This window comes from Rattus norvegicus, chromosome 12 (assembly GCF_021556685.1).
Source record: "Rattus norvegicus strain SHRSP/BbbUtx chromosome 12, alternate assembly SHRSP_T2T, whole genome shotgun sequence".
NCBI classification, from domain to species: Eukaryota; Metazoa; Chordata; class Mammalia; order Rodentia; family Muridae; genus Rattus; species Rattus norvegicus.
Window position 1 is genome coordinate 26,300,697 of NC_141545.1, and position 13,581 is coordinate 26,314,277.

Below are 13,581 nucleotides of genomic sequence, written 5' to 3' on the forward strand. Positions count from 1 at the left end.
CGGGGAATGGAGGAAGGGAAGAAAGAGACTGTCTCAATTCAAGGCGGAAGATGAGGACCAACCCTAGAGACTGTCCTCTGAGCGCCACACATACGTGTGTGTCCCTCACCCCTGCCTAAAGCCTTTTTTTTTTTTTCAAAAAGGCAGGATTGGTGTCTTAGGGTGTCTACTGATGCAATGAACCATCATGACCAACAAGCAAGTTAGGGAGGAAAGGGCTTTTTCTTTGCAGCCTACACTTCCAGATCATAGACCACCATTGGGAGAAGTCAAGGCAGGAACTTGGAGGCAGGAGCTGATGCAGAAACCATGAAGGGTGCTGCTCACTGACTTGCCTCCCATGGTTTGCTCAGCCTGCTTTCTTATAGAACCCAGGCCCATCAGCCCACCCACCATGGGCCAAGGCCTCCCCCACTGATCACTAATTGAGAAAATGCCTCACAGCTGGATTTCATGGAGGCATTTCCTCAACAGAGGCCCCTTCCTCTCTGATGACTCTGGCTTGTGTCACGTTGACACAGCCAGTGCAATCAGAGACTACTTTCTCCTTTCCTCTGCTCTCTTCTGTCTGTCTGTATGGCCGGTCGTGTGATGTGAGGGTTGGTGATATCCTAGAGCATGCTACACCGATGCTGTACTGCTGAGACTGATCTCCTCTCTGGAGATCTGGTCAGGGGCTCTAACACTTCGATATACTCCCTGGCCCTCTCAGCTACAGCCTCCTCAGCCCCTCTCAAATACCTACCACTCGTCGATGGCCATTCTAGTCAGAGGTTCTGCATCTGAGCTGTGCTTCCAAGCACCGAGGGGGAGTCCTCGGCCCCACAGTGAGGCACACATCAGCCACTTAAATACTATTGAGCTATGTCCGCCATCCCAGAGGCATCCTTTTCTCTCCAAATCTTTCCCAACCATGTTTGGTTTCCTCGGTAGATGTGGAACCACCGATAGGGAGGGCCGAGGTCAGCCCTTGAGGTGGAAGTCGAGGCTGTTTCTCTCTAACCAGTCCCTCTGCCCTGACTCCTTTCCTCTCCCCTTGGCTTCTGCAGGTAGACAAGATCTGGATCAACAGGGGCTGCACCCAGACCTGCACCTGCATGGGAGGGGCCATCCAGTGCAGGAAATTTCAGTGTCCCTCAGGGACTTACTGCAAGGGCATCGAGGATGGCAACAGTAACTGCACCAATATCCGTAAGGGAGCCATGGGGGAGGGGAGGGAATGTGTGCCCAATGACGGAACGTTTGATGAATGAATAACAAAAGGCAGGAAGCCCTATACTCGCTTGGGCATTCTAGTATTGTCTCGATAGCTCTGACCTGGGTTCCTCTCCCCTAACCTCACTCTCTCCCCGACCACAGCTCTGCAGTGCCCCGCCCACAGCAGCTTCACCAACTGCCTCCCTTCCTGCCTCCCTTCCTGCTCTAACATGAATGTCCACTGTGAGGAATCCAGGCCCAAAGCCCTCTCCACTTGCAAAGAGGGCTGCGTCTGTCATTCTGGCTACGTGCTGTATAATGAGGAGTGTATACGCAGAAATCGGTGTGGCTGCAAAGATGGCCAGGGTGCTGTCGTCCCAGTGAGTGGGCATTTCCGGTGGGGATTGGTAAGGGGCTGGAGGGAGCTCAGTGGATAAAATGTTTGCCCTTCACCACAGTGTGAGGACCTGAATGTCAGCCTGGGTGGGGTGTGTTTGTAATCCCAGGGCTCCTGCTAGGAGATAAGAGGTAGGGGACAGGATAATTCCCTGAAACTTTGTGAACTAGCTATTTCTATGTGAGTAACAGTGATGCGGCAGGGGTTGAGGGGAGACTGCTCAATACAGGAACACAAAATGAGGACCAGCCCGTGAGACCGTCCTTTAAATGCATCCGTACTCACACAGTTGCACAGATACACACTTACAAAGACTTTTCTTAAGTGGGACGTGAGATGTGCCTAACTACGTGGTTGGTCCCATAAAATGAAAGTCGGTCTTTCCTGGAACTTGCTAGGCAAGTGCTCTACGCCTGAGCCATGCCCTAAGCCCCTCCCTAGAAGATGCTCTAAAACTGACCCATGCTCTCAGTTCCACAGGAACGGATGCTAGGCAATTGCTCTACCGCTAAGCCGTGCCCCCAGATACTCTTAAAGGAATCTAGGTTAAAGGCTCTGTATTTGAGCTACAGTCCCAGGTTTCCACTGAAGGGTTCTAGGCCTCATCTCTACCCATGGGCCACTACTAGCCCTTTACCGAAGGGTTCTAGACGGAGATTCTGCCTCTGAGCTATACTCCCAGGTACCCAATGGAAGATTCTAGACCTCCGCCCCACCAGTGAGCAACAGACCAGCCCCTTGCTGGACTGAGGTATGCTCACAGCCCACGATGCCTTTCCCCTTCGAATACTCTGCATCCGTGAATGGTGTGGAAGCTGCTGACAGCACATACCAAGCTCCTCATAGGAGGCTAGACTGACCCAGAACCAGCACCAGTCTCGTTACTCGCTTTCTCTCCCTGTGGCTTCTGTAGACAGGCGAGACGTGGATCAACAAAGGCTGCACACAAATCTGTACCTGTGTGACAGGGACCATCCACTGCAGGAAATTTCAGTGTCCCTTAGGGACCTACTGCAAGGACATCGCGGATGGCAACAGCAACTGCACTAATATCCGTAAGGGAGCCATGGTGGGGTAGGGGGGTGGGGAGGGTGTGCTCGTGGCTGGAGAGACAAGAGGCAAGGCAATAAGTCTGGTAGCATAAGAAGTTAGGGCTAAGGAGGTATCATGGTGGAGAGGAATTCTGAGCACCCACACCAGACTAGTCAGTTCTAGTTTCTCAATGATAAGCCTCATTTAAATTTAAAGATACATCTCTTTTTAAATTAATAAACGTATTTCTTTTTATTTACGTTTAATTGCATATGCCTATATGTGTATATTCCACGCGTGTGCAGATGAAGGCTGGCAGGGGTCAGAAGAGGCTGTTAGATTTGGAGCTGATGGTCATGGGTATTGGGAACCAAACACAGTTCCTCCGGAGGACAAGCCAAGTAAGTGCTCTTAACCTCTGAGCACCTCTCCAGCCCCACAGCCACGTTCTACACAATTCTCTCTGGCCCCGACACACAGTTCATGAACAATAAATATTTGTTAAATCAATAGCAAAAGGGAAATCAAACAGACAGACAAACTCTGTTATCTTTCAGCCCAACATGGTTCCCGTAACCTCTGCTTCCTCTGGCCCTCTGGTCCTCTCTACTCACTGCAATTTCCCTCTATGCTACAGCTCTGAAGTGCCCGGCCCACAGCCGTTACACCCACTGCCTCCCCTCCTGTCCACCCTCATGCTCGGACCCAGAGGGCCTCTGTGGGGGCACCAGCCCTAAAGTCCCCTCCACCTGCAAGGAGGGCTGCATCTGCCAGCCTGGCTATGTGATACATATGGACAAGTGTGTGCTCAGGAGTCACTGTGGCTGCAAAGACACCCAAGGTGCTTTCATCTCGGTGAGTGTGTGTGTGTGTGTGTGTGTGTGTGTGTGTGTGTGTGTGTGTGAGAGAGAGAGAGAGAGTGAAATGCGCTTGGTGGGGCCAGAGGGATGACTAACTGGGTAAAATATTTGCTCAGAAAGTATGAGGACTTGAGCTTTAATCCCCACAATCCATGTAAACTGGGCGTGGTAGCCTGTGTCTCTAATCCCAGGGCTCCTATTAGGAAACGGGAGTTGGAGACAGAGAACCCCTGAAATTGCATCTAGTTCTGTATAGGTAGAGAGCAGTGTGTAACATCAAAGAGATGGACTTTGCCTCCACACAAGTTGGAATGTGAGGACCGACACCTTGATGGTGTTCTGTTCTCAAACCATATGTGTTCTCGCATATGCACATGAATCATATGTAAATACAAAATGGGGTTGGAGGCCTCTTCTTTCTGCTCCTCCCTGACTGAGATGATCCTAAGAAGATGGGTACGGACTAGGGAAATGGTCTAGCCCCAGCCACATGCCATGGGAGCCCTAGACATGACCTCTGCTGTTTCCCCATCCCCCCATTACTTCATTCGGAAATTCTAGGTAGTCACTGCACTGCTAGACTATAAGCACCGCACCAGCTGCAATTAAAAATGTATTTGTATTTCTAATCTGTAGTGTTGAGTCAATGGAGGAGGAAGCTTCAGATAGGAAAGGCAGATGGCAGTCCTTCAAACAGGATGTGAAGCTGCCTCTTTAGAAGTGGTCCGTGGTTGTCAGGCGTTTTCTCTCCCCATGGCATCTGCAGGCAGACAAGACCTGGATCTCCAGAGGCTGCACCAAGAGCTGTACCTGCACAGAAGGGGTCATCCAGTGCAGGAATTTCCAGTGTCCCTCAGGGACCTACTGCAAGGACAGTGATAATGGCAGCCCTAACTGCACCAAAATCAGTAAGAGAGAGAGCAGGCAGGGTGCGCTGGTGGGTGGGTGGGGTCAGAGGCAGAGCAAGAAGGACCGTGGTCCCTGGGTCTTAGATGTAGGGGATCAGAAGTACCACAGCTAGGAGGGACTCTGGACACCCATGGCTGGGTTGAGTCTCAGTGTTAGCTTCTCAGTTAGTCTCCTACATTGGCCTGGGAGCTCCATCTTCTTATTTCCTCATGGCTTGGCACCACAGCTTAGAAATCATTTGCTGCGTGAATAACAAAAAGGGAGAAATGAGGTCAGACTCCCCTGAATTTCAGCCTACCCTCATTTCTTCACTCCTCTTTCTTTGGGTCCCCTCTGCCCCTTTCCACTAACCACTCTCTCTTCACACTGCAGCTCTGCAGTGCCCAGTGGACAGCCAGTTCACCGACTGCCTTCCCTCCTGTCTACCTTCTTGCTCCAACCACTGTGAGGTCACCAGCCCCAACGTCCCCTCCATCTGCAAGGAGGGATGTCTCTGCAACCATGGCTTTGTGTTCAGTGAGGACGCATGTGTGCCCAGAACTCAGTGTGGCTGTAAAGATGCCCACGGTGGCATCATTCCGGTGAGTGGGTGTGGGGAGTGGGACCGAGGGCCAGTTTTATCTTTTCTCTGCTTTGCTCAGCCTGGGATGCCCCGTTCTCAAAGGCTGGCCGTGGAATGAGAAGACTGCTCGGGGCCTGACACATAGTAGGCCAGACACACAGTAGGCCAGGACTCTATGAGAGTCATACAGTGGTGCCTATTAAAAGATTCTTTCTGCATATGCTCTCTACAACCTAATTTAACCCCAGCCATAGACTCAGTGTTTTAGCAAATAATTAGGGTTAGTGGAGAGGGTCAGAGTGGGGCTCTAAGGAAGTAAAATTCTGCCTGCCCATTAGCTCCTCAGTGTCTGGTCACAGCAGCACAGCTGTACACCCTCATGTGGAAACTGGTTAGGGAGAGCATACATAAACCCTCCAGGCCTGAGCTTGGCTGGTCTCTCTGGAGCATCCCTCAGACTCCACGTCCTTTCTCACTGCCTGCCTTCTGCAGGCAGGCAAGACCTGGACCTCCAAAGACTGTACCCAGACCTGTACCTGCATAGAAGGGACCATCCAGTGCCAGAATTCCCAGTGTCCCCCAGAGACCTACTGCAAGGACAATGGTGATGGCAGCAGTAACTGCACCAAAATCAGTAAGGGCTATCCCTGGGGCTGGGGTGGTGGTGGAGGCTGGGGTGGTTAAAAAAGTCAGAGAGAGGGGGAGGGGCGAGAAGGAACTCGGTGCTGTGTCCGAAGAGCTTGGAACTCTGAGGTCTCCCTGCCGGGCTGGGTCTCTTCTCAATGCTCGTCTCCGAGGAGATTTCCACATTGACTGAGAGTTGGAGGCTTCCTAGTTCGAGCCTCAGTGCTCAGAATACCGGCACCCTCCATAAATGTTGGCTGAATGAGGGACAGAATTGGACAGGAGGCTCTGCTGTTGATTTGTCCAGCTCGATTTTTTTTTTAACAGCATCTGACTTACTAGGCCCCCTCTGTTCATCTCCACTAACCGCTCTCCTTCTACCCCATAGCTCTTCAATGCCCCGCCCACAGCCTCTTTGCCAGCTGCCTTCCCTCCTGCCTGCCTTCCTGCTCGGACCCAGAGGGCCTCTGTGGGGGCACCAGCCCTGAAGTCCCCTCCACCTGCAAGGAGGGATGTGTCTGCCAGTCTGGCTACGTGCTGAACAGTGACAAGTGTGTCCTCAGAGTTGAGTGTGACTGTAGAGACACACAGGGTGCCCTCATCCTGGTGAGTGAGTACCCACGGGGCGGGGGGGGGGGGCTGCTAAGGGATGCAGAGATGAATCACTGGGCAAATAATTTGTGTGAAGTGAGCGTGACGACCTGAGTTTGAATCTACACAACCCTTGTAAACTGGCCACAGTAGCCTGGGTCTTTAACTGCAGGGCTCCCCCTGGGAGTTCTGAGAGGAAGAGAAGAATCCCCAGAAACTTGTGAGACAGTAGTGGACAACATCTAGGAACTGAGGGGAGGAAGGAAAGGGGGAGAATGGGAGTAGGAGAGAGACAGAGACAGACAGAGACGGTGATGCTGGGACACCCTGTTTTTGTACACGGCGAAAAATGAGGATCAACACCCAAGACTGTCCTCTTCTGTGGGCATTTAAGTCAGCCTACACACATACACACACACACATACACACACACACACACACACACACAGGGGGGGGGCAGAGGGACACAGAGAGAAACAGAGAAACAAACACAGAGAAACAGAGGCAGAGACAGACAGACAGAGACAGACAGACAGATATGGGAGTCAGGAAACAGCAGAGAATGGTTTGAAAACCAGCATAGGCTGGAGAAGGCCACGTTCTTATCACCGCTTGTAATCTTACCTGGAATGCTCTTGTCTGTGTGGCTGCCTCTGGAGTGTGAAGGTCGTGTCCTGGCACAGGCTGGGTGAGGGCTCTACCACAGAGCCTACACCCCCAGCCCTCATGGAGGGGAGACAGGCAAGTCTATACCAGTCACACCAGTCCTCTGATGACTGAGGATCTGATCAGGTGCCCTATAGCTGAACTGTCTTCCCGAGTCCCCATTATAACACTGAGCATCTCCCCAGATCCCCAGTGGAAGAGTCTAGGCAGGTGCTACTGTGGACCTCTGCACACAGCAACAGAAGCAGTCTTTCCTTAAACACTTCCGACACAGATAGGTAGTCCTGATTGCTCTGAATAGATAGCAGACCTAAGTCCATGAAACAGGATGTGATGCACTTTCTAACCAGTCCCCCCATCGTGACGTTCTACCTCTTCCCATGGTTCCTGCAGGCAGGCAACACTTGGACCTCCAAGGGCTGTACCCAGAGCTGTACCTGCATAGAAGGGGCCATCCAGTGCCAGAATTCCCAGTGTCCCCCTGGGACTTACTGCAAGGACAGCAGTGATGGCAGCGGTTCCTGTGTCGAAATCAGTAAGGGGGCCGTGGGGGCGGGCAGAGGTGGTGTGTGTGCTCATGGCTGGGTGAACTGGAGGCAGAGCAAAAAGGGGCTCGGTTCTTTGCCCTAAGAGGTCAAGGTCCTGAGGTCCCTCAGGAGAGGGGGGGTTCTGGTAATCCATAGCTCTGCCGAGACCCTTCTCTGGATTAGTCTCTCAATACTATCTGACAATGACGTGGGTCGTCCATTCTAAGTTTCTTCTCTAAGGGCTTGGCACATAGGCCAAGCCCAATAAATGTTCACTGAATGAATAACAAAAAAATGGGAGAACCCCAAGACCTCTTGGTCATTCTGCCCAGCCTGGTTTCTGCAACCTCTGCTTTTTCAGGCCCCTTGTGGACCTCTCCACTAACCCCATTCTTTTTACCCCCATAGCTCTGCAGTGCCCCACCCACAGCCTGTTCACTGACTGCCTTCCCTCCTGTCTGCCTTCCTGCTTGCACCCGGATGGCCTCTGTAAAGGAGTCAGTCCCACAGTCCCTTCCACTTGCAAGGAGGGCTGCGTCTGTCAATCTGGCTATGTGCTGAGTAATAACAAGTGTATACTCAGAAATCAGTGTGGCTGCAAAGACGCCCACGGCGTTCTCATCCCAGTGAGTGGGAGCAGATGGTAGGCTTGGTGGAGGCTGGGGAAATCCCTCCATTATGAAGTATTTGTCCTGCAAGTGTTTGGACCTAGGTTTGAATTCCCACAACCAACATTGTGTGTAAGACACACAGAGCCTAGGTCTAAAATTCCACTGCTTCTACTGGGATATGGGAAAGGAAGACAGCAGAGTCCTCAGACACTTGAAAGCTAGTCTCATGTGTGCCGTGGTGACGATCAACAAAAAAGATAGAGAGATAGAAAGGAAAATTACCCTCTGACCTCCATGTCTGTGTGTGCACGCACACACACAGAGATACACACAGAGAAAGAGACACATACACACTAGACATAGACACACAGACACACACACTCACATAGATATAGACAGACATACACACACACATAGATACACACAGAGAGAGACAGACACACATAGACACACACAAATACACACATAGACATAGACACACAGACACACACACACATAGACAGACACATACACAGACATAGACACACAGACAGACACATACTCTCACATAGACATAGACACACATAGACAGACACACACATAGTCTGTCTGTCTCTGTCTCTGCCTGTTTCTCTGTGTCTCTGTGTCTCTGTGTCTCTGCCTCTCTCTCTCTCTCCCTCTCTCTCTCTCTGTGTGTGTGTGTGTGTGTGTGTGTGTGTGTGTGTGTGTGTGTGTGTAGGCTGACTTAAGTGCTCACAGAAGAGGACAGTCTTAGGTGTTGATCCTCAGTTTTTGCCATGTACAAAAAAAGAGTGTCCCACACAGACAGACAAAGACAGACACACACACACACAGGGGGGTGAGGGAAGGAGGGAGAGAGTAGCTGATGTCTTTAATCCCAGTACTTGGAAAGCAGAGTCAGGTGGATCCCTAAAGTTCGAGGCCAACCTGCTCTACATAGCAAGTTCTAGACTCCCCAGGACTCCATACTGAGAACCTGTCTCAAATCAGACAAACCAACCAATAATATATGAGAACATGAAAAGGAACCCCACACAGACTGGAACCCCACTGGCTCATTTCTTCTGCTTCTGTGCCCTGGGATTCTCCAGTCTCTCTGGCTGGAATGTGAAGGTTGTTCAGGTCCAGGCACAGGGGAGGCAAGTGCTTAACCACTGAACCACTGAGAGAAGGGCGCGGGGTGTTAGTCTATCGAGAGCCACACAACGTCTATTACTGAGGATTCTAGTCAGGTGCTCCACAGGCTGAGCTATGCCGCCTATAGGATTTGAGGCCACCATTCTACCACTGGCCCATCCCCCAGTGCCCTGTCCCAAGCCCCCACCTCCTCACTGGGAGATTCTAGACAGGTTCTATTCTGCTGAGTTATGCATATGAGCAACAGAAGGATTTGTTCTCAAATATTTTCTACCTGCCGAGATGAGGCTGTCTCTTAGCCAGCCTCTCCTCCCTCCACTTCCTGTCTCTTTCTGTGCCTTCTGCAGGAAGACAAGACCTTGATCTCCAGAGACTGTACCCAGAGCTGTGTCTGTACAGAAGGGAGCATCCAGTGCCTGGTTTTCCAGTGTCCCCCTGGGACTTACTGCAGGGACAGTGGTGATGGCAGCGGTACCTGTGTCAAAATCAGTAAGGGGGCCATGGGGGAAGATGGGGAAGCTGTCCTGCTGGCTGGAGGAACCAGAGGCAGGGCAAGTAGGAGCTTAGTCCCCTGGTGGGCTTTAGAGGTTGGGGGTGGAAGGTATCATAGTAGAGAGACTGTGGGAGCCATGGGTCAGCTGAGTCTCTTCTCATTGTTATTCTCCCGCAAGGACTTGTGGGGCCCTGCCCCATATTTTATTTACTCTTGGATTGGCCAACAGGGCATGCTGGGTGAATGCTTGCTGAATGAATAATGGGAATGGGGTGGAGCAGCATCTCCTTGGCCTTCTGTGAGGTCTGCCTTCTGCACAGAGGCCTCTACTTCCATGCGCTTCGTCCGCTCCGCTCCGTTAACCGCACCCTCCCTCCCCTCCACAGGTCTGCAATGTCCAGCCAACAGTCGCTACACTGACTGCGTCCCCCTCTGTCCCCCTTCTTGCTCGGACCCAGAGGGCCGCTGCGAAGGCCCTGGCCCCACAGTCCCCTCCATTTGCAAGGAAGGCTGTCTCTGCCACCCTGGCTTTGTACTTGATTGGGACAAGTGCGTGCCCAGAATTGAGTGTGGCTGCAAAGACACGCAGGGTGCTCTCATTCCGGTGAGTGGAGGCGGGGAATGGGAATGGCTTTTTTCTTCTTTATTCTGCACCTCTTAGTCTGTGAGCTCACACGCGATGTTCGTGTCTGTATAGCTGGCCTTGGAATGTGAAGGAAGGTATGTCCTGGCATAGACTAGGCAAGTGCTCTTTCCCCGAGAACCATTCCTAGCTCCTTGTTGTGGAATTCTTGTTGTACCATTGTGGGCATGCCCTAGTCCCTTGCTGGTAATTCCACACAGATGTGGTCTGTTGAAACAGCCTCCAGATTCTAGTCAAGTGATATTCACGGATGCAGTTTCTTTAAAACATATCTTCCATGTACTAATGGTTGACCCAACAGCTGTGGTCCCAGAGAATGGGAGAAAAAATGAAAACCGGCTCCTCTATTCCCTTTCTCTTCCCATGGTGTCTGCAGGCAGGCAAGACCTGGATTCCTAGAGGCTGTACCCAGAGCTGTACCTGCATAGGAGGGGCCGTTCAGTGCCAGAATTCCGAGTGTCCCCCAGGGACTTACTGCAAGGACAACATTGATGGCAGTGGAACTTGTGTCAAAATCAGTAAGGGGGCCACAGGGGGAGGGTGGGGTGGGGGTGCTCATGGCTGGGAGAGCCTGAGGCAGGGCAAGAAGAAACTTAACCCCAACTTAAGAGGTTGAAGATAAGGAGGGAAGGATTTGGGGGTCACAGGGCATGGCTGAGTCCCTTCTGGTGTTAGTTATCTCAATGACAAGTTTCCCTTACTAGATTATTCTTTCCTTCTGTTCTCCCTATTGGAGACATAGCGCATCCTCAGCAAATGTTTACGATTTGAACAATAAGAAGAAGGAAAAAGCCCCAGACTTGGCTGGTCATTCTGCCTAGTCTGATGTTGACGGCCTCTGTTTCCTTGTGCCCTCTCCACTAACCCTGTAGCTCTGCAGTGCCCCGCCCACAGCAACTACACCGATTGCCTTCCCACCTGTCTCCCTTCCTGCTTGGACCCCAGTGCCCACTGTGGGGAGCCCAGCCCTAAAGACCCCTCTACTTGCAAGGAGGGCTGCGTCTGTCAACCTGGCTACATGCTGGATAAAGACAAGTGTGTCCTTAAAGTTGAGTGTAGCTGCAGAGACAACCAGGGTGCTGTCATTCCGGTGAGTGAGCATGGAAATATCACACACACACACACACACACACACACACACACACACACACACACACACCAAGCCATTCATTGGCCCCCACTTTTTAAAAATTAATCTTTTCAAGTTTAATTAATTTTTAAGTAAAGATTCCTTTTTTTTTTTTTTTTTACAAAGCTGGGGGCCAGGGAATGACTCCAAAAAGACACTTGCTCTCAAGCTTGAACACCCAAGTTTGATCACCAAGACTCACATGGTGGAAGGAAAGAACTGACTCACACAAGTTGTCTTCTGACCTCCTCCACATGTGTCCTTGTGTCTCTGGCTGGTTCTTGAGTCTGAAAGTTGGTTAGGGCCTGGCACTTGCTGGGCAAGAACTCTACCACTGAGCCACACCCCCAGCCCCTCACTGGGGGATTCTAAGCAGGGGCTCTACCACTGAGCCACACCCCCAGCCCCTCACTGGGGGATTCTAAGCAGGGGCTCTACCACTGAGCCACGCCTCCAGCCCCTCACTGGGGGATTCTAGGCAGGGGCTCTACCACTGAGCCACGCCCCCAGCCCCTCACTGGGGGATTCTAGGCAGGGGCTCTACCACGGAGCCACACCCCCAGCTGCTCAATGGGGGATTCTAGGCAGGGGCTCTACCACTGAGCCACACCCCACCCCTCCCTGGGGGATTCTAGGTAGGTGCTCTACCACTGAGCTAACCCACTTGCCCTAGACATAATCTCTTTTTTTCACTATTTCCCATCTCTAATTATTTGATTCAATAGTTGTGAAACTTTTAGACAGAGGGCAAATGTAAATACTTCAGACAGGAGGTGTGTCTGTCTCCTAGGACAAGCTCCTCCACCCTCCCTTTCTCTTCCTGTGACTTCTGCAGGCAGGCGAGACCTGGATCTCCAAGGGTTGTACCCAAAGCTGTGCCTGTATGGGAGGGGCCGTTCAGTGCCAGAATTCCCAGTGTCCCCCAGGGACTTACTGCAAGGACAGTATCGATGGCAGCAGTAACTGCACCGAAATCAGTAAGGGATCCACAGGGAAGAAAGGAACGGTGCACTCATGACTGGAGGGATCAGAGATAGGGCATGAAGGAGCTTAGTCCTCTGGCCTTGGGGGTTGGGGATAGGAGGTCCCACAGTGGGGAGGGATTCTGGACACCCAGTGCTGGGCTGGGCTGGGCCATTCTCCGCTTTAAATCTCCCATGGTTAGTCGCATGCTAACTTGAGAGATGCATTGTTTTTTAGACTCCCCCATGTCCTTCTTCCCCAGGGCTTGGCAAAAAGCCCACGCTCAGTAGATGTTTTCTAAATGAGTGAAAAGACAGACAAGGCCCAAAGATCTGTTGTTCATCGTGCTGTGTTTGGTTTCTATAACCTGGGCTGCCTTGGGTCCCCTCATTTACTCCACCCTCTCTACCCCACAGCTCTGCAGTGCCCTGCTCACAGCTACTTCACCACCTGCCTTCCCTCCTGTCCCGCTTCCTGTTCCAATTTGGATGGCAGCTGTGTGGAGTCCAACTTCAAAGCCCCCTTTATCTGCAAGGAGGGCTGTATCTGTCAACCCGGCTACTTCTTAAATAATGACAAGTGTGTGCTCCGAATTCAGTGCGGCTGCAAAGACGCCCAGGGCGGCCTCATCCCCGTGAGTGGGCGTGGAAAGTGGGATTGGTGGGTGGCTGAGGAGATGGCTTACTGGGTAAAATGTTTGCCTTGCAAGTGTGAGCATCTGAGTTTGAACCTCAAACTCAGTAAGCTGGACATGGTAGCCTCGAGCTTCTACTTGGAGACAAGAGAATCCCTGGACTAGCTAGTTTTGTGATTAGACAGAGACAAAAACAGACACCCTCACAATATACGAGAGGGGTGAGGACCTACATTCTGGGTTATTTTCTGACCTTCATACACACATGTACAAACACTCCCACACATGTGAACATACACGGGAAGGTGCACACACAAAGATTTAAAATAAAAGTAAAATACCACTTCTTCCCTCAGCTTTTGTTAGCCCTGGATGCGACTGTGGTTTTGTTTTTGTTCTGTTTCTGTTTTTGAAGACAGCCTCTCTCTCTATAGCCCTGTTGCGTGTAATTTTAAGAAACCATGCTTACTCCTAGCTCAGTGCTGGCAACAGCCATCTCACTCAGCCCCCACGGCGAGCTTCGCCAAGCTGCTCTGGTCTCCCTCAGCTCCACCAAACCACTCAGGCTGTGCCTTTTCTCCTGTCCACCTGAGTCACCGCGGATGG

At 51.6% G+C, this 13,581-nt stretch overlaps 1 protein-coding gene across 1 annotated transcript in view; it reads left to right on the top strand.

Annotated features, from left to right (window-relative positions):
• The window catches only part of Zan (zonadhesin), a 105,620-nt gene that overhangs the window by 64,870 nt on the left and 27,169 nt on the right, over positions 1 to 13,581 (top strand). The window contains 17 exon segments of the mRNA NM_001107134.3: positions 1,050 to 1,191; positions 1,360 to 1,577; positions 2,508 to 2,649; positions 2,932 to 3,027; positions 3,264 to 3,481; positions 4,253 to 4,394; positions 4,768 to 4,976; positions 5,450 to 5,591; positions 5,970 to 6,187; positions 7,232 to 7,373; positions 7,774 to 7,991; positions 9,461 to 9,602; positions 9,993 to 10,210; positions 10,626 to 10,767; positions 11,122 to 11,339; positions 12,214 to 12,355; positions 12,758 to 12,975. Coding sequence (NP_001100604.2) covers positions 1,050 to 1,191; positions 1,360 to 1,577; positions 2,508 to 2,649; positions 2,932 to 3,027; positions 3,264 to 3,481; positions 4,253 to 4,394; positions 4,768 to 4,976; positions 5,450 to 5,591; positions 5,970 to 6,187; positions 7,232 to 7,373; positions 7,774 to 7,991; positions 9,461 to 9,602; positions 9,993 to 10,210; positions 10,626 to 10,767; positions 11,122 to 11,339; positions 12,214 to 12,355; positions 12,758 to 12,975 — 2,967 coding nt within the window.